Source organism: Scyliorhinus canicula, chromosome 9, assembly GCF_902713615.1.
Source record: "Scyliorhinus canicula chromosome 9, sScyCan1.1, whole genome shotgun sequence".
NCBI classification, from domain to species: domain Eukaryota; kingdom Metazoa; phylum Chordata; class Chondrichthyes; order Carcharhiniformes; family Scyliorhinidae; genus Scyliorhinus; species Scyliorhinus canicula.
In genome coordinates this window covers 51287430-51307931 of record NC_052154.1, presented here as the reverse complement: position 1 = coordinate 51307931, position 20502 = coordinate 51287430, and the positions used below count along the sequence as shown (strand labels likewise).

The following is a 20502-nucleotide window of genomic DNA, read 5'->3' as shown; positions in this document are numbered from 1 at the left end:
CAAAGATACTCGCAATAGTCCTGGCTAACAGACTGGAGAACTGCGTACCAGAGGTGGCCGCAGAGGACCAGACAGACTTTGTCACGGGTAGACAGATAACCGCGAACATCAGGCGGCTGCTGAATGTAATAATGACCCCATCCGGGGAGAGAACACCAGAGGTGATCGTATCCCTGGAGACAGAGTCGAATGGGAGTACCTCGTTGAGGTACTGGAGCGGTTTAGGCTAGGGACAGGATTTACCTCGTGGGTGAAACTCCTGTACATCACCCCCATAGGCAAGCATTTGGACCAACACCACCAGCTCTGAATGCTTCCAGCTGCACAGATATGCCCACTGTCCCCTCTCCTATTCACCCTGGCAATCAAAGCCCTGTTGATCGCTCTGTGAGATGCAAAAGACTGGAAGGGCATCCAAAGAGGAGGCAGAGAGCACAGAGTCTCAATCTATGCAGATGACCTGCTCCTCTGCATCTCATACCCACGGAACACCCTGAAAATAATCATGAAGCTCCTGGAAAAGTTTGGGGCCTCCTTGGGCTAAAAACTCAACCTGGGAAAGAGCGAGGCACTCCTGGTAAACCTGAACGAGGGAGGGACAGAGCTGGAGGGTCTACCATTTAAATTAACCCAAGTAAATTCCACTACCTGGAAACCCAGATAGACCATGACTGGAAACAGATCCATAAATGGAAGCCGACCAATCTGGCGGAGGAAGTTAAAAAGGGCTTCCAGAGATGGGATGCACTCCATCTTTCCCTGGTGGGGAGATGATCAATAAGAATGTGCTGCCGACGTTCCTCTTCCTGTTCAGATCCATACCGCACTTCATCCCCAAGGCTTTTTGCAAGGGATAGACAAAATGATCATGCCGTTTGTGTATGTGGGGGGGGGGGGGGGGGGGGGGGGGGGGGGGGGGGGAAGAACCCAAGGACCCCCAAGTCTACAATACAAAGGAAGAAAAATATGGGTGGTCTTGCCCTACCGAATCTACAGTACTACCACTGGGCAGCAACAGCCGAGAGGGTGAGGGGATGGATACAAAAACCCAAAATGGAATTGGTGAGGCTGGAGGAGTCCTCCTGCAAGGAAACGACCGTCCGAGCCCTCGCCAGGGCAGCGCTCCCATCCCCCCCTGGCAAAATACACATCCTGCCCAGTGGTGGTAGCCACATTGAGGACAGGGAGCCAAATGAGGCAGCATTTTGGCTTAACCGGGATGTCCCCTATTGCCCCATCTACAGTAACCACAAATTCTCACCTGCCATGCTTGACCCCACCTTTAAAAAGTGCAGACAGGATGGGGGGGGGGGGGGGGGGGGGGGGTTAGCCTCAGGGACTTTTACAGGGATGAACTAACGGAAGAACTGGAGCTACCGAAAGGACAGGAGCTCTGGCAGCTACCAATCAAACATTATCTTCGCAAGGAGACGACAAAGTACCTTCAGGGAACTGAGAGACACGTTACTGGAGGAACTACAAAACACGGACAGCGAGGGGGAACTGTGGGGAAATCCACGGACGAGTGCTGGAAAGGGCAAGAATGCCATCGGACGGAGCTAGGCAGAAATGGGAGGACGAACTCAGGACAGAATGGGGTTGGGGATTCTGAAGCAAAGCACAACATCAAAAGATGTGCAGGTTAGGTGGATTGGCCAAGCTAAGTTGCCCCTTAGTGTCCAAAAGGTTAGGTGGGGCTACTGGGTTACAGGGATAGGGTGGAGGTGGGCTTAAGTCGGGTGTTCTTTCCAAGGGCCAGTTGCTGACTTGATGGGCTGAATGGCCTCCTTCTGCACTGTAAATTCTATGATTCTATGATTCGAAATAGAGCCAACTCCACCTCCTCCTGCGCAAGGCTAAGCCTCATGCAGTTTAAAGTGGTGCACAGAGCATAGTGCTGCTAACCACTGTGCTACCATACTGCCCAATGTACAGCCTGACGGAGCAGAGATGGGGAATGGCCGAAGTGAATTATCCATTCGAAGAGCTGGTGCAGACACGGTGGGTCGTTTTGCCTCGTTCCACGCTGTAACAATTCTGCGCTAATCTGAACGTACAGGGTAACTGGACCATGGGCTGGATTCTCCGCACCCCGATGCCGAAATCGCGGCCGGTGTGGGAGCGCAGAATCCATGTTCCCGCACGAAATCGGGACGGGCGCCAGTTCACCAATTCTGCGGACCCCTGGGACCTACCTGGGGCCATTTCCAGAGGCCCGTTCCGACATTCTCCACCCCCAACCGGCCGAAGCCCTGGCATCGTGGAACTAATGTGCTCCAGCCGGTCGGGATATTCACATGGCGGCTGCGGACTCAGTCTGCGGCCACCCTGGTCGGGGGGGGGGGGGGGGGGGGGGGGGGGGGGTGCGGGACTTGAGGGTCGGGCGCGCGGCCAATCAGGGTGGGTTTCTTTTGTGGGTCTAGCCCTGTGGTCCGAGTCCACCATGGAGCACGGCACAGCCGTGCACATGGGCGGCCTCTGACACGGAAGTGCGGCAAAATCTACGAGATCTACTCCGGGTCCCCTCTCGCCCCCTGCAGGGCTGGGAATTTGTGTCCCTTTGATGCCAGGTTTTCTGGCGTAAAACTCTACCGTTTTGACGCCGGCGTGGGGACAGAGTCCCAATAAAGGAGAATCCAGCCCCACGATTTTGAATACTGACGTCTGCAGCTGCAATACTAATTTCAAACTGTTTTTAGAGTGCTTTTTTTTGCTGTTTCCTCTTAGTCAAGAATGAAGAAGTGGGTTTTGTGACAAAGGTGTTGATCACAAAGGTTTTTTTGACCATGCTGCTAATTGGGAGAATAGCCCTTCTCTCGGGCGGCACGGAAGTGAAGTGGTTAGCACTGTGATTTCACAGCACCAGGGTCCCAGATTCCGGGCTTGGGTGTCTGCACGTTCTCCCCGTGTCTGCACCAGTTTACTCCGGGTGCTCCGGTTCCTCCCACAAGTCCCGAAAGACGTACTGTTAGGTAATTTGGACATTCTGAATACTCCCTTCGTGTACCCGAACAGGCACCTGAGTGTGGCGACTAGGGGATTTTCACAGTAACTTCATTGCAGTGTTAATGTTAATAACCCTACTTGTTACAATAATAAAGATTATTATTATTTAGCAAACCCTCTTGTGTTATTGAGACACTTGGCAGTGTGATTCCAGCCTCCCCTGACTACCTGCTCTGCAGTCATGTCCATTCTGGGGGCGGGGCTGTGGCTGGTTGATCGATCTGTCTGTGGCTCTGGGTGCCTCTGGCTGCTGATCGATGGGTCTGTGTTTGCTTGCTCCTCCTGCCGGATGTCAGCCGCCCGGCGCCGGCCTCCATTGTCCGTGTCGGAGGTGCACAGAATGGGCCGGAAACACAAGAAGCACAAGGCGGACAAACATGCAGCTGAGGGTAAGCGCCACCTCCCCGACAGACTGGCGGGGGCGGAGGGGAGAATCTGCCACCCTCTCAGCCTGAAGCCAGGCGCTGGGCCAGTCTCACAGGGCCCGAGCCCAGGCGCACTGGCCCCCGCTTTGGGAAAGGGGTGAAGGAGTTGACCTGCTCGCTCACCACCATCGCAGGGTTTGATTCGAGTTGCTGACGGCAGCTTTGAGGTTACCCGGGAGGAACCCGGTGGCGGTGAAGAAAGACGCTGCCGTGTCCAGCTGGCACCTTCCCAATGTTGATATTGGCTTCGGGGAGAAGAGCTCCGTCAAAATCGCGGTTTGTGCTGGAGAATCAGCAAAATGTACCGTATCCGATTTTGAAGGCAGCTCTAATAACATCATTCCCCATAACATCACCCCCCCCGAAACATCATCCCCATAACAATATAATTCCCATAACAATAACACCATCCCCCATAACATCACTCTCCTATAACATCACTCTCCCATAACAATAACATCATCCCTCATAATATTATCCCCCAATAACATCACCCCCCCAATAACATCACCCCCCCATAACATCACCCCCCCATAACATCACACACCCCCCAATAACATCAACCCCCATAACATCACCCCCTCATAACATCACCCCCCATAACATCAACCCCCCATAACATCACCCCCATAACATCACCCCCCATAACATCATCCCCCCATAACATCACCCCCCCCCATAACATCACCCCCCCCCATAACATCACCCCCCCAATAACATCACCCCCCAATAACATCACCCCCCAATAACATCACCCCCCAATAACATCACCCCCCAATAACATCACTCCCCCCAATAACATCACACCCCTCATAACATCACCCCCCAATAACATCACCCTCCCAATAACATCACCCCCCCAATAACATCACCCCCCCCCCAATAACATCACCCCCCAATAACATCACCCCCCAATAACATCACCCCCCAATAACCTCACCTCCCCCCAATAACCTCACCCCCCCAATAACATCACCCCCCAATAACATCACCCCCCCAATAACATCACCCACCCAATAACATCACCCCCCCCCAATAACATCACCCCCCCCCAATAACATCACCCCCCCCCCCAATAACATCACCCCCCCCCAATAACATCACCCCCCCAATAACATCACCCCCCCACCCCAATAACATCATCCCACCAATAACATCACCCTTCCAATAACATTACCCCCCACAACATCTCCCCCACCCCCTAAATAACATCACCACCCCCAATAATATCACACCACCAGTCCCTGCCTTTTCTACAAGGTGTAGTTATTCAGCTTGGGCGCTGGAGAAGTGAATCAATATTTTGTTGCGACTTTCGCAGCAGTGTGTGAAAGGATACAGAGCGTTCTAGAACGCCGTGGATATGTCTCCGGATTCTACCGGGAGGTTTCAGGATTCTCACAGTACAATGGAGTCTCTTTGAGTGCTGCCACTCACAAACATCCCAAGGTGATTCTAGCATAAAATACATTAGTGTGAGGATTTTTTGGAGATGTGGGGTGGGAGGGGGGGTTAACGACATGGTGTTGGAAATCCTCTCCCCATGCCCCAATGTATTACTGCTCACTCACCATTTTCTCCCCTGGAAGTAGTTTATGAGATTTGGTATATTGAAGAGCCAGTATAAATGCAAATATCATCCCAAAATTGACTCAAACACCAAAGAGATCTGTTTTTGTGAAGCCAATTTAGCTGACTAGTAACAAAAGGTAACATGATCCAGAATATGATTTATGAAAAGAGGAATATGATTTATTGTCAAGTGAAATGTCCCTTCTGCCACCCCTAAGGTCACTTGGTTATTTATGTTCAGCTTTGATAAATGTTTTAAATTGTTGCACACTCGGCTTTGTGCTGACTAAGAGATCTGATGATGTAAGTCTTATTACGGTTGCTACTTTGATCATTTGGATTACAAGAGAGACCCACCTATATATTGGCTCTCTCTGTTTACATTGATAATCCCAATTGCTTTATTCTGACGACTGAAGCATGGATTTACCAGAAATGTGTGGTGATAGATTTTCAGGGCAAACTGCTCCGCTGGATATAACTCATTTTTTTTTACTGTTCTGTTTATAATTAACAAGTTTGATATTTTTTTTAAAGGAAGGATTTGCATTTATGTAGCACCTTTCAGAACCACCAGACCTCTCAAAGCGCTCTCCAGCCAATTAAATACTTTTGAAGTATGAAGCTTTGACAAGGAGTCATTCAGACTCGAAACATCAGCTCCCTTCTTTCCCACAGATGCCTGTCAGACCTGCTGTGATTGTCCAGTATTTTCTGTTCCTGTTTCAAATACTTTTGTAGTGTCGCCACTGTTGTAATGTAGGAAGCCCAGCAACCAGTTTGTGCAGAGCAAGCTCCCACAAACAGAAACATGATAACAACCAGACAATCTGCTTTTGGGATGTTGATCAAGGGTAATAATTGGCCAGGACACTGGGGATAACTCCACTGTTCCATGGGATCTGTTATGTCGACCTGAGAGGGCAAATGGGCCCTCAGTTTAAAAGACAGCACCTTCATCGGTGCAGCACTCCCTCAAAACTGCTCTGGAGTGTCAGCCTTGACTTTTGTGCTCACACCATGGAGTGCGACTTGGACCCAGATCCTTGTCTAAGAGGCGAGTATTACCACTGAGCCAGAGCCTACACAGCTTTAAGATGTCTTGTGTCTCAGTAATACAACAACTCGATAAAGTCATACAGTATATACTCCGCTAAGCAGTGGTTCTAAAACTCTACAAACCTCATGCAGGAGCCTCTGTGGTTTCCAGGATATTTTTAAAAAGCTGTGCAACTGGAACAATTGTGTAGCTCTAAAGAAAACTTGGGAAAGTCAGTTACATGTGTACAATATATTAATTAGAATGACCTTGGCTCCACAAAGACATGAAAAAGGTTTATTAAATTCCTAATTTTTTGAAGAAAGACCTTCATGTACATTGTCTGAAGCTGAACCAGGCTGGATGTAAATTCAGTGGCGCGTTTGACCCTGAGCTGATATTCCAACCTCAAATCGTCCTCTTTACCAAGACCAATATTCTCCATAATACCTGTCTCGACTCCTGCCTCAGCCCATCTGCTGTTGAAACTCTCATCCATGCTAATGTTACCTCCAGACTCGACGATTCCAGTGATGTGACCGGTCTGTCATCTTCCACCTGCAAAGCTTTTCCACCCTTCTCTTAACTCACGCCAAATCCTCTTTGTGCTCGCTGACCAACAATAGCTGCTGGTTCAAATTTTGCATTGTCATCCTTATCTAAGTGACCTCCTGAGAATCTTTCAATTCGTTAAAGGGGCGATGTGCAAGCTGTAATTGTTGAAGTGTTGGTTTTGGCATATAGCCTATCAATCTGGCACAGCACATTGGTCACCCTTGTTTACTTATTGAGCAATAAAATTTGTTACAGATTATTTCTTGCCTATATATTTTTGTGATCATTGAATCACTACCAGGAGCTGACTTCTGCTCCATCTCTAACTTCCCCCTTCCCTCTAAGGTTGTCAGATATGTTATTGACCTCTACCATTAAGCTTGCTTCTCCCAAACACCCTGTTGAAATCCATGCAGCCTGACTTCTACTCAGGTCGTAAGACCAAGATCTTTATGGCCAAAGTCACAATGCATTATCCCACTTTGTTTTGTTGACCTCTGCACATAATTTGATATGTATAATCACGCCATCATCATTCATTGCCTCTCTTCCGTTGTGTAATTTAGACTATCCTCTTGAGGTGTTACGTTTTCCTGTCTAAATACAGTTAGCACATTTCCAGCTAAAGCTTATTTTCAACTCTAACACGTCATCTTGGGAATTCCCTAAGGATCTATCGACGCTCCCCTCTCCTTCCTCATTTACACAGTGCCCCCCCGGTCACAGCACAGAAACCAGGTCAGTTTTTAAATGTGTGCCACTAACACCCAGCTTTATCTCTCCACTACTCCCCTAAATGCTGGAGGCATTCCCGTACCGGCCTCCCCGAACAGGCACTGGAATGTGGCGACTAGGGGCTTTTCACAGTAACTTCATTGGAGCCTACTTGTGACAATAAGCGATTTTTATTATTATTATACCCATTATCTGACACCAAGTTGTGGTTGAGTCAAAGCTGCCTCCAACTGAACATCAGGACGATGGAATCCTATCTGTCCCCATAACAAACCCTTCCCGCTGTCCCTGGCCACCAACCTGGGCTGACCCAGATCGTGTGGAACCTTGATGTTTTGTTAAATCCGCATCTGAACTTCCCGACACCATCCGATCCATCATCAGGACTTCCTACTTTCAACTCAGTAACATCATCCACCTCTATTCTTCCAATCCTGTACGACCCACTCCTTTAAAATGTTCCCTTGCCAAAGTTTCATCCTCCATCTCAGACAAAAGATCATTTTCCACAAGCTTTTGCTGACAGCACCCATTTGTACCTTTCCACCATCTCTTTCTAACCCAGGTATTGCCTCTCTGTTGTCGGAATGCTTGACTAATATCCAGTTTTCAATTAGTAATTTTCTCAACTTGACGATGGTAATACAAATGGCCCATGTCGCAACCTCCATATCCTCATCACTGATTATGTTCTTCTCTCCTGTCACTGTTTTGGGCTGATTCTGACTGTTTGCACTTGGCGTTGTATTCAACCCTGAGCTGAGCTTCTGCTTCATTATCCTCTCCTCCTCCCACAAACTCTGCCCATGCTCAGCTCAATGATATTGCTTGCCTCTGTCCCTGCCAACTCGGCTGCTGCAGAATCACAGAATCCCTCATCCATATCTTTATCATCTCCAGTTGTGATTGCTGCATTGCTCTCCAACCCAGCCCCCCATACTCCATCCTGCATAAACCTCCTCTCATCCAAAACTCTGCTAATTGTACTTTATCCTGTACCAATTCCCGTTCACTAATCATTCTCATCCTTACATTTGCTTCCCCCCCCCCCCCCCCCCCCCCCCTCCAAACACCTCAATGTCAAAATCCTAGTGTTTAAATTTATTTCGGGTCTCATTCCTTGCCTTCTCCAGCCCCAATCCCCCAACCCCCCCCATTCCCACCATCCTTACCAATGGCTTTAGTTGTTTAGGCCCATCTTCTGTAGTTCCTTCCCTTAATCCCTCCACTTCTCTCCCCCCTCCTTTGAAGGCCTACTTAACCCAGCTCTTTAACCGAAGGAGTGACCATTGCTTCTTTGTCCCAGCCTCCATTTTAGTCTGTTGACATCTCTGCAAAGTGCCTTGGGAGGCTACGTTTTTAACCTTGGTAGTGCTTTAGAAATGCTTACTGTTCATGAATGCCAGTTTGTTCAAAATGTCGGCACCTGTATCTGAGCATGCTTTAAAGTCCAGCTCACCCATCGTTCCATCTTTGTGGACTTGCAACAATTTGAACTACCCCAATGTACTAAACTTAAAAATCCTCATTCTCAAATTTCTCTTATGACCTTGTCCCACTCCATCTCCGGCTGTTTTCCAGCCTCCTCTGACCCTGGCCCCTTTGTATATTTGCTCTCCCTTCAGTACCTCCAACTGCCTCAGCTCTATTATCTGGAGTTTCCTTGCTTCGTTTCCCTGTTGCATTTCTCTTTTGACCTTCTCAAAGCCCATTTTACTGACTGACTTACTGACTTGCAATGATTCAGCATCTGCACCTTCCTTTCTTTTGCTGAAATTTTCCTACTTCTCCCTAAAACACCATGGGGCGTTTGTTTAATTAAAGTCACTCTCTAAACACAAGGCAGGTAGGATTCCCACTCGGCTGCCAGGAATCAGACAAAGCAGAGCAGGAGATTGAGGAAGTTACAAACTGAGCAAATTGAGTTTCCCTAATCTATTGTGCCTGTTTGAAAAAACAGTGCACTGGAAACTGTCTGTGTCCAGAAGCAACCCACATCCCCAGATTAAACTCATCACCAATCCTGAGATTCCAATAATTGCGCCCATTTCAAAGAGCCTCTTAAAAGTAAGTTATTTATAGGCTCAGGGACACATGTGGCCAAATTTGAAAAGCTTTTCATATGAATTTTTGAAAATTAAAACTGTACTCCAGTGCAACTAGCAAATAGTTCTGCTAAGTTTTTCTTAATAATTTCCAGTTGTTTAAAATCAGGTTACCCGCAAGTGCTCTGATTATTATTTTTCCGATAAGCCCATTTTTCAGCTGTATTAATAGATAAACTCTGTGTCAGCCATGACTCAGTTTATAGCACACTCACTTCTGATTCACAGGGTTCTTTTTTTAAGTCCCTCTCCAGGGCTCGAGGATGAAAATCAGGGCTGACACTTCAGTACTGAGGCCGCATTTTGCTGTCGGAGGGGCTGTCCTTCAAATGAGACATTAAACCAAGGCCCCCATCTGCCAACTCGGGTGATTGTAAAAAATGCCCGCAGCACCATATTGAAGAAGAGCCAGGAGATTTTATCCTCCTGTGTCCCGGCCAATATTTACCCATCGCTCAATAGCACAAAAACAAATTATCTGGCAGATTTCTCATTGCTGTTTGTGGGAATTTCCTGTGCGCAAATTGACTGCTGCGTTTCCTACATTGCAACGTTTCAAAAAGTACTTCATCCACTGCCGCAAAGTGTTTGAGAAAGTCCAGCGGTCATGAAAAGCACAATATAAATGCAAATCATTTCTTTTTAAAGTATTTCAAGGAATACTTGATGCAGAAAAAGATTTGTTTAAAAATGATTCCTAAAATGCTGCCAGATTGTGTTGGTTCATGGCCGAGTTTACAAGTGGCGATACGCAAATCAATTTTAGTGGAAACGTGAGGAAAATAGACAATTCTCAAAAGCAACTCAATTTACTCCGTATCACTGGTTGTAGCCAAAGTGGAAACACGTGGCCACGTTACTGATCCGCTGTTTGATAGCTAGGTATCAGCAGCTCTAGGTTAGTTTATCGTGCTTTGCAGCCAGGTTAATTTATTTCCTCAATCTCCCAAAGTCTGACTGAACAGTGTTTTGAACTGTTTGATATGACGGAGAAAGCTGAAAATCTTTTTCTGTGATGCAATTCAGTAGCGCATTGACTTTGCACTTAATTTAAAATAAATCAGTTGAGTTTGTTGATTCTCCCAGATCCTGAGGAGGACTTTGATTTGAGGGGGGATTGGGGGTTACGCAGGATTGGTCCCTGTGAACATTATTACAGTGCAAAATGTCACCGTTGATTTGAAATCACTCAGAACAGAAATGTTGTTTTGAAAGTAGCTCAGGTTTCCAGATGGTCTTCTACTGCAACTATCATCAGTATATCTGCTAATGCAAGCTAATTAATGTGTCCTTGTACAAAATTTCAATTTGTTAATCAACTCTAGATCACAAGTAGCTGTGTTTTTCCTGATGTGCTAAACAACTAGCTCATTGAAAAAGGTGAGTAAATGTCTGCCTACCTTGAAATGTTGACGTTTTGAAGAATCAACTCTTCTAATTTGATTCTTTTCATTCTCCTGATAAATGGTAACTTTCCAAGGGTAGAGACTCTTCCATGTGGGCAATGAGTACGCTCGACACTACAGCGAGCTATGCTTCTGTCTTTGCAGAATACACCGATAAACCCCTGAAGCTGGTGCTTAAAGTGGGTGGAAGTGAAATAACAGAATTGTCAACAGCAAGTTTGGGGCATGAATCCAGTTTAATTGAAGACAAATGTGATCATGAAAAACACAAAGAGAAAAAGAAAAAAAAGAAAAAGAAAACCGAAAAGGAGAAACGCACAACTCCAGATGAACGAAAAAGAAGAAAGGTATGAGTTAACAAACGTAAAGAATTTAAGCAAATATAAAACATTATAAAAACAAAATAAGAACTTGAAATGATACTGTGCATCTTTGAATTGCCCAAAGCAGGAGAACCAACTTATTAACTCTTTAGTATCTAAATGCTATGTATAATCAAGAAGTAGCTCATGTTTGGCCACAGAATTTATGTGTGCTTTTGCACTGAACCAAGGCAGGGTGGCGCCCTCTACAGGGGTGTGTGACGTGTGTGAACAGGGGAAGCAACTCTTCTCTTTAACTAATCGATTGAAGAATCCTTACAGAGACACGCAGAGTCTAAACCAGGTAGTGTAAGTTAGACTATTTAATTTAATTTAATGCCAAAATCACAGATAAAAAGGGAAATGAAGGTGAGATGAGGAGAGCGAGATAAAAGAAATGGAAAGAAAAATTCAAAGAAAGAAGTGTTTCGTTTTAAAATTTCCAGCAATAATTAAAATTTGATGGAAAGCACTCCACACTTGTCAAAGTAAAATTTCAATCCTACAGAGGTGGTTTAGCACAAATCAAGACTTAACATACCAATCAAAAATAACCTTACACTTGAATGGACAAAATCTAGCATAACTTTTTCTGTCATGTTTGACGGTATCTGGGCAGCACCGTGGCACATTGGGTAGCACTGGGACTACGGCGCTGAGGATCCCGGCCCTGGGTCACTGTCCGTGTGGAGTTTGCACATTCTTCCCGTGTCTGCGTGGGTTTTACCCCCACAACCCAAAGATGTGCTGGTTAGGTGGATTGGCCATGCTAAATTGCCCCTTAATTGGGGCTGGTTTAGCACAGTGGGCTAAACAGCTGGCTTGTAATGCAAAACAATGCCAGCAGGGCGTGTTCAATTCCCGTACCGGCCTCCCTGAACAGGTGCCGGAATGTGTCCACTAGGGGCTTTTCACAGTAACTTCATTGAAGCCTACTTGTGACAATAAGCAATTATTATTGTTGAAATATAATTGGGTACTCTAAATTTATTTTTAAAAATGTTTGATGGTATCTAATGGCTAAGTGATGGAACTTCACCCCGCTCCATGTATTTAAATGTGGAGCGTCTTGACATGACACTCTTATAGCGAAGCTTCTGGAGAATTAGGCAGCTGGGACAGTCTGATTTCTGTGTTCAAATGCCCATCAGGAGTCGCTTTACTCCTTAATAAAGGTGAGCATTGTTAGCTTCACATGTTACCCACATGTTATTCTTTTTGCCTTCGCATTCAATACTTTTCTGACTTCATTTTTGATCATTAGAAAAGCATGAAAAATGTTACCTAAATGTTTTCTGCACCCTTTAGGATGAAAAGAAAAAGCGGGAGAAAGAGCTTTCTGTTAGTGAACGGGAAGAGGAAGAAAGGAGTCGATCTCCTGCGAGGTTTGAAATGCCACCAGAAAGACACATGGCTTCTCCTTTAATAAAAGTAGAAGGTGAGTACTTAATAATGAACTAAATTTTCTGTTTTACACTTCAGTGGTGATTGTTTCAAGGCTAAATAACTTTTTTCATGGAAAAGAGGTAGTTTGAGGAAATGTTGATGCATTTTGAACCTTTTTGTGGGTAATCTTTTGTTAAGATAAGGGATGGCAGTGCTGGGAAATCCACTGTCTACATGAAGTCTCTCCTAGGTCATATATGGAATCGTAGAAACTTATAGCACAGAAGGAGACCATTCAGCCTGTCGTGTCTGTGATGGCTCTTTGAAAGCCCAATCAAGCTTCTTCCCGTAATCCCGCTTTTTATCCATAACGTTAGCAGTTCCTTATCCTCAAGTAACTGTCCAACTGCTTTTTAAAATTGTTTATGAAATTGGCTTTCGCTACCTTTCCACGTCCCGACATTTGCCCTGTAGGTCTTTTATCAATGATTTTAAATCTATGACCTCTAGTTTCAAGGTTAGATATATATTTATATTTTTGATCAGAAATTTAAAAATTATTTGACCTAAGCACCTTCATGGTGGGATTAGAAAGGACACCTGGGTGTCATCGAGCTGGCATGGACAAGATGGGCTAAATGGCCTCCTCCTGTGCTGTAGCTTTTCTTTGATTCTATTGCTATTCATTGAAATTTAGCCTACATATTTCTTGCTAATTTTTGTTTTTTTATTTTTTTCATGCTAAAGAACATCAAACGCCCTTTCAAGAACTGCAGTATCAACTGTTGCGACAACTTCAGAGGCAAGTAATAGATGCTCAAAGATGTTGGGGGGGGTTCTTGCGTAACCACGGCAAAAATTATTTTGATGCATTGTTAAATATTTGGACTTTGAAAAGCTGAAATTTCCTACATTTTTGAAACTGTTGTAAATATGATGAGATTTACATGGCAGATACCTGGAGTTTTGAATATAGAATTCAAGATAAGTTGTAGCACGGAAGGAGACCATTCAGCCCACCCAGTTTGTGCCAGTTCTGTGCAAGAACGAGTCCCACCTCGATCCTTTTCCCCATAACCCTTTTTTTTGAAAATCTTCATATGTTTATCAAATTCCCTTTTGCAAGCTACAATTGAATCTGCCTCCATTGTCCTCTCAGACAGTGCACTCCAGATCCTAGCCACTCACTGCATATCACGGCATAAAAAATGTCTTCTCATATTGACTTAGGTTCATTTGCCTCTCACTTGTGTCTTATGGTTCTCAACCCCTCTGCTAAAGTGAACAGTTTCTCTCCATCTACTCTGTCTAGAACCCACATGGTTTTGAACATCTCTACCAAATCACCACCCAATCTTCTCTAAGGAGAAGAACCCTAACTTCTCCAACCTATCCTCATAACTGAAGCCCTTAATTCCTGGAACCTTTCTTGTAAATCTTTTCATCATCCTCCCTTAAGGCCTTCATATCCTTCTTGAAGTGTGGTGCCCAGAATTGGACACACTTCTCCAGCTGAGGCCGAATCAGTGTTTTCTAAAGATTCATCATAACGTCTTTGCTTTTGTACTCTTGGCCTCTATTTATATAATCCATTATTCTGGCTACCTTTTGGTAAGGCACAGCTGATGGTAAATACTGAGCTGCCCAAATCCCAAAGGGCAACCTGAAACAGCTGCCAAAACGGTTTTTACAATTTATATATTATGAGGAGATGTCCTGAAACCAGGAAATGATGTCTCCAATCAATTGTGATGATCTTAAATTAAAGTAAATATTTGCTTGCTCAAATACAAGAATGACTTCACCCAGTTTAACAGTACTTTAAAACAATTCCAATAGATCTTATCTTCCTCAGCAACTTCTCTTCTCCCAGTTCTCCGTTGGCTGATGCTCTCAGGGCAGCCAACGGAAAAGGTGTAAGTATACGCTCAAAACCGCTCCAAAGCGCAGAGGCATTAATACCACTGATTGGGAGGAGACAACACGACATGGCTCCACCTGGTCCATCAAGGCGCATGCCTTTTCAAGGCTTAGAGACTTGACAGTGAGGCAGAACAGCAGTGGCAGAGGGAGGCCAACCCAGCGCTGAGAATTCCACTCATTCGCGCAACAACATCCCGCCACTGCGGAAGAGCGTGAGGATCCAGAATTGGGCTCCTCCGTCATCTGAAGACTCACCAAGCCTGAGGGACCGCCTCTAATGAAGTCTATGTTTACCACATTAACCACATTACCCTCATAGAATCTCTACAGTGCAGAAGGAGGCCATTCAGCCCATTGAGTCTGCATCAACCCTTTGAAAGAGCACCCTACCTAGGCCCACACCCCCACCCTTTCCCCGTAATCCAGTAGCCCCATCTAACCTTTTGGGCACTAAGGGGCAATTTAGCATGGCCAATCCACCCAACCTGCACATTTTAGGATTGTAGGAGGAACTGGAGCAACCGATGAAAACCCACACAGACATGGGGAGAACATGCAAACTCCACACAGACAGTAACCCAAGACTGGAATTGAACCCGGGTCCTTTGTGCTGTGAGGCAGCAGTGCTAACCACTGTGCCAATGTGCCACCATCAGCCTTTTCTGTTCCTTCGTCAAAAAACTTAATCAAGTCAGTTAGCTCAATTTGCCTGGTACAATCCATGCTTGCGTTCCTTATTAATCCGAATGACTGTTAATTTTGTTCAGAATTATAATTTCTATGATTTTCCCACCACTGCGGTTAAGCTGACTGGCCTGTAATTGCTGAGTTTATCCTAACTCCTTTTCTTTGAATAAGGATGACAAGGATGTAAGATTTGCAGTGCTCTACTTCTGTGACATCATCCCTGTATCCAAGGAGGATTAGAAAATTATAATCAATACCTCTGCAATCTCTGCCCTTATATCCCATCTGGTCCTGGTGACTTTCAACTCTGAAGTACATACATTCTTTCTGATGCCTCCTTCTTCATGCTGACCTCTTGCTTGGTAAAGAAAATGCTAAGTGCTCATTTAATACCACTTAGCCTTCTGCTTCCATGCATAGATCTCCTTTTTGGTACCTAATTGGCCCCACCCTTCATCTGATTGCCCGTTACTATCAGCCGGCCTGTAGAAGACTGTTGCAGTTCCCTTTTATATTAGATTCCAGTCTCTTCTCATACTCTCCCTTTCACTGTCCTTCTAAACTTTCTGTAGCCAGCCTGGTTCTCTCCTGTATTATCAATCTCATGCACCACATTTTTCTGATTCTGTTTATTTTAGACAGAGAGGCATCCATTACTTGATCCATCTTTCCCTTCGTGGGATTGCCCCTCAACTGTACCATACCATCACCTCTTTAAAGGCAGCTCATTGTTTCTTTTAGTTTTTCCTGTCAATCTTTCATAGCAATTCACCTGGGACAGGTCTATCCTCAACCCTCTGCAAACTATGTAATTGTTTTCTAGATTTCTCCCTGCCTTTTTCCATAGCTAATACAAACCTTAAGATATGGTCCCTAAATTTTCCCCGACTGAACCACCTCGTTCCCAAGACTAGATCCAGCATTGCCTCCTTCCTTGTTGGGTTGGGAACATACCGGTCAGGAAGATGTTCCAAGAACACACCTAAGAAACTCTTCTTCCTCTCTGCTGTGTACATTTTTGCCATCCCAGTTTCTATTGGGCTAATTGGAAGTCCTCCAGTATAACCACTGTAAAGCTCTTGCACCACCCTATAATTTCCCTGCAAATTTGCTCCTCTATATCATTCACACTAGTATTGCCTCTAGAATATACTCAGTAGTGTAATGGCACCTCTACTGTTTCTTAACTCCCAAAGTAAATAGATTCAGTCTTCGACTTCTCCAGGACATCCTCTCTCTCCAACACTCCAATTCTCTTCATCAGTACTGCCACCTCTCCTCCTCCCTTTCCTTTCCCATCTCCCTTAAACACATTGTATTTAGAGATGTTTAGTACTCAGTCCCGCCCTTTTTTAACCAGCTCCTCATAATCGCTGCAATGTCATGTTCCCATGTGGCTCTTTGGGCTTGTGGATATTTGGGCTTGCAGCTCACCAGCCTTATTTAGCATACTTGTGCATTTTAGTGCATATCTATAAATTTGAAATAAATCCTATTGTAGTTACCAGTGGTGGACAACCTGCGGCCTGGGAGCTAAATGTGGCCCACAAGCCATTTTGTTGACTATTGCCCACACGCAGAGTTACCAAATTCCGCTGGTCTTCATCCATGCAGCTTTTTTCCCCACCCGTATGACTGAAGTGGTTCACACGTAAAGCAAGGGCAAGTGAAGTGAGGTGCATGCTGATTGCTCACAACACTGGCTGTGAGAGCAGTGGCACTCCCTCTGCATCCAATCAAGCGTAAATATTTATTTTGTTTTTACCACTTGAGATTGATGACAGTTCTATTAATATATGAATGATTAACCATTTTCTATAACTGGTTATGAAACATTTGGCATTTATTAAATGTATTTCTCTTATTCAAGAGTCACGGTTAGTGAACATGGCCAATTTCAATCTTGTGGTCCAGTGAAATGAAGGAGGGCCACTAGCCTTGGTGGCCCATCACTGATAATTACTCTTAGTCTGACCCCGCCTAATAGTCTTAATATTTCTTACTCCAGTCTCTCCAAATTCTCTGTGCATGTATTTTATTCTTCCTACTTTTCTATCCTGTTTCCCACCCCTCCCCGCCAAGTAACTTTTTTGGAGGGAGGGACTTCAGTTTAGCCAGTAGAAAACAAGTAGGCAAGTTTGGATCTTGATTTGTCTTGCCGTATTTGCTCAGGTTTGATGGTGCCTGATCCCGAGGGCCTTTCGCGTTATCTAGATTCCGAATAGTGAATTCAAATAGTGGACAAGTTATTTTAATTTGAAAAGCAGTATGTTTTATTGGAGTTTTGACAAGTTCTGCAATAACTCTCGACTAATCTTGAGCATGAACACACAAGGTTGGTGTCGACGAAGAACTGAATTTATCGAAATAGTTTATTTCACTTTGGCATGTGTTTGTTTTTTTGACTCGCTGACTGAGATTTCTTGGGACTACATTCAATTTGCGTCTCGGGATGATCAAACTAAATTGTCTTGAGACAAAATTCAGTTTCGGAATCTCTGCAGCTCATATACGCTACCAAGAGGTTGTTTCTCGTAACACTTTACGTTCTTACAGGAAAGATCCCAATGCGTTTTTTTCATTCCCTGTTACTGATTTTATCGCACCGGGATACTCTCTGATCATCAAGCACCCAATGGACTTCAGTTCGATGAAAGAGAAGGTGAAGAAAAATGAGTATCAAGACCTGGAGGAATTAAAGGTACAGTAATTGAAATGCTAGCGCTGCAGGATCCCCAATTAACATTAAATATTGAAAACTTGATCAAAACATTTTGAACGATCGGCACCAATTTGTTTCCCTTGAGGAACTCTAACCACTCTGTCCCTTTTTGAATCTATATATATGGTTGTTACCAGGATTGTGCCTAGTCTCTGGTATTCAACGCAGTATTGGCAACATTGATTTTCTGATTTGTGAAAATGGTATCGACAAAATATGATGATCACTTCATAGGCAGTCTGCAGCTCTGTTTCAATATTGCATATGTGACTACTACTTCTAAATGCGAGAGGTTATGTCAGCAAGTGGTCGGATTATGCAGACTTAAAAAAAATATGGAAAGCGGTCTTGCTTACTATTTAAATTGAGTTATTTATAAATGCGTCAATCACAGATCTGTTATACATAATTATCAAAAAAGTGTTACACATGTCAGCAAACATCGGTGGGGAGGGGAGCAGGTCATACATTTGCAGAAGCCTGAAGCTGATTTTCTTTAACTCGGATAATTTTGCATAAAGACATTCAGTCTGCATTATATGAGCACGCAGGAAGTAAAGAAGAGACTTAATAAGGAAGCTTTTTTTTATTCTTTCGTAGGATGTGGACGTCACTGGCAAGGCCAGCATTAGTTGCCCATCTCTAACTACTCTGATTTCAGAGGGCAGTTAAGAGTCAATAACATTGCTATGGATCTGGAGTCACATGTAGGCCAGACCAGGAAAGGTTGGCAGATTTCCTTCCCTAAAGTACATTAGTAAACCAGATGGGTTTTTATGACGTTCATTGATAGTTTCATGGTCACCGTTACTGCGACTAACTTTCAATTTCAGATTTATATTTTCTTTTAAATGAATTTAGATTTCACCAGCTGCCATGTTGGGAATTGAACCCATGTATATCCAGAACATTAATCTGAGTCTTTGAATCACTGGTGGGCAACCTGCGGCTTGGAGCTTTATGCAGCCCACAAGACATTTTGTTGACTGTTACTGCCCACCCGCAGAGTTACCACATTCCTTTGGTTTCCATTCGCATAGTTTTTCCGAGCGGCATAACTGAAGTAATACAAATGTAAATCAAGGAGTGAGGTGCATGCTGATTGTTCACACCACTGACTGTGAGAGTCATGCGCTCCTTCTGCATCCGTTCAAGCGTAAATATTTATTTTGTTTTTAACCACTTGAAGTCGATGACAATTCTTTTAATATATGAATGATTAAGCATCTTCTATAACAGGCTATAAAATATTTGGCATATATTAAATTTATTTAATCCTACTCCAGGGTCATGGTTAGTGAACGAGACTGATGCCAATCTTGCGGCCCGCTGAGATGAAGGAGGGCCACTCGTGCAGCCCACTCACCAGCCTAGTTTACCCTTCACTGCTCTGCATTATTAGTCCAGCCACATCACCACTAAGCCACTGTCTCCCCCTGCTGGATGGCAGCTCAGAGTCGGGAGCACCAGATCTCCAGTCATCGTAATCCTCTGGCGAAGCGTTCATAGCCGGCATCAGAGTTGACTCAAACAATAATGCTCCCACCAAGCCAAGGCTTGCTCCTTAGCTTACAGGTGAAGAGTGACTGGTGCCATTCCCTTGCAAATAAAACTTCCTTTATACAGGGGAGGGATGAATTGCAGCATAGACTAATATTGAGTTTATAATAAGCTGGTGTATATACTGATGTAATTGTGTTAGAACATGCAATATCGTGCATATTTTTTTTATTGGAACTATTAAAAATAGAGTTGAGTTAAATTTGTGTAACAGATTCAAATTTAACAATCATTACTTGTGACTGGAAGCATGTAACAAATACTGTAATTTGTCAAAAGAATATAAGTGACCAATTGCCCAAATAAAGTTCAGGTTTTATAGTCTCTTTTATTCTGGACAGGAAGATGTTCTTGGATTAATATTTGGGATTTTATTACTTCAAGATTTTAATATGGCATTAAATCACAGGAGGTGTTTTACAATCTTGATATTGCAGCATGGATGTCGGATAGCATTGGATGAGTTAACCAGGCTGCTTTTATTAAATTTTAGTCACTGAGCTCAGATAAGTCACCATATGAAGCACTTTGCGGAATTCCTAAAATATGTGAGATGCCGATATTATAGGTTTCATTCTGCAGCAGTAAACCAGTTTCCAGACAACTCAAAATGAATGCACATTCCCAACAATTCCGCAAACATGCTGCAATTGTATAGGGCATTGGTGAGGCCACACCTGGAGTATTGTGCGCAGTTATGGTGTCCTTGTCTGAGGAAGGATGGTCTTGCCAAGGAGGGAGTGCAGCAAAGGTTTTCCAGGCAGATTCTGGGGATGGCGGGGTTGTCATATAAGGAGAGACGTAAGTCGGTTAGGATTGTATTCAATGGAGTTTTGAAGAGTGAGGGGGGAATCTCATTGAAACTTATAAAATTCTAACAGGATTAGACAGGGTAGATTCAGAACGAAGTTTCGCAATGGTGGGGGTGTCCAGAACCAGAGGTTACAGCCTGAGGATACGGGTAGACCATTTAGGACAGAGATGAGGAGAAATTTCTTCACCCAAAGAGTGGTGAACCT

At 44.3% G+C, this 20502-nt stretch overlaps 1 protein-coding gene across 1 annotated transcript in view; it reads left to right on the top strand.

The window, feature by feature from the left end:
* The first annotated feature begins 3193 nt into the window (after positions 1-3193).
* Positions 3194-20502, top strand: part of brd7 (bromodomain containing 7) — a 39386-nt gene continuing 22077 nt past the window's right edge. Inside the window, exons 1-5 of the mRNA XM_038806691.1 lie at positions 3194-3395; positions 10988-11190; positions 12514-12643; positions 13339-13393; positions 17758-17902. Of these exons, the coding sequence (XP_038662619.1) occupies positions 3296-3395; positions 10988-11190; positions 12514-12643; positions 13339-13393; positions 17758-17902 (633 nt within the window). The 5' untranslated portion in view covers positions 3194-3295. The remainder of the gene's footprint in view (positions 3396-10987; positions 11191-12513; positions 12644-13338; positions 13394-17757; positions 17903-20502) is intronic.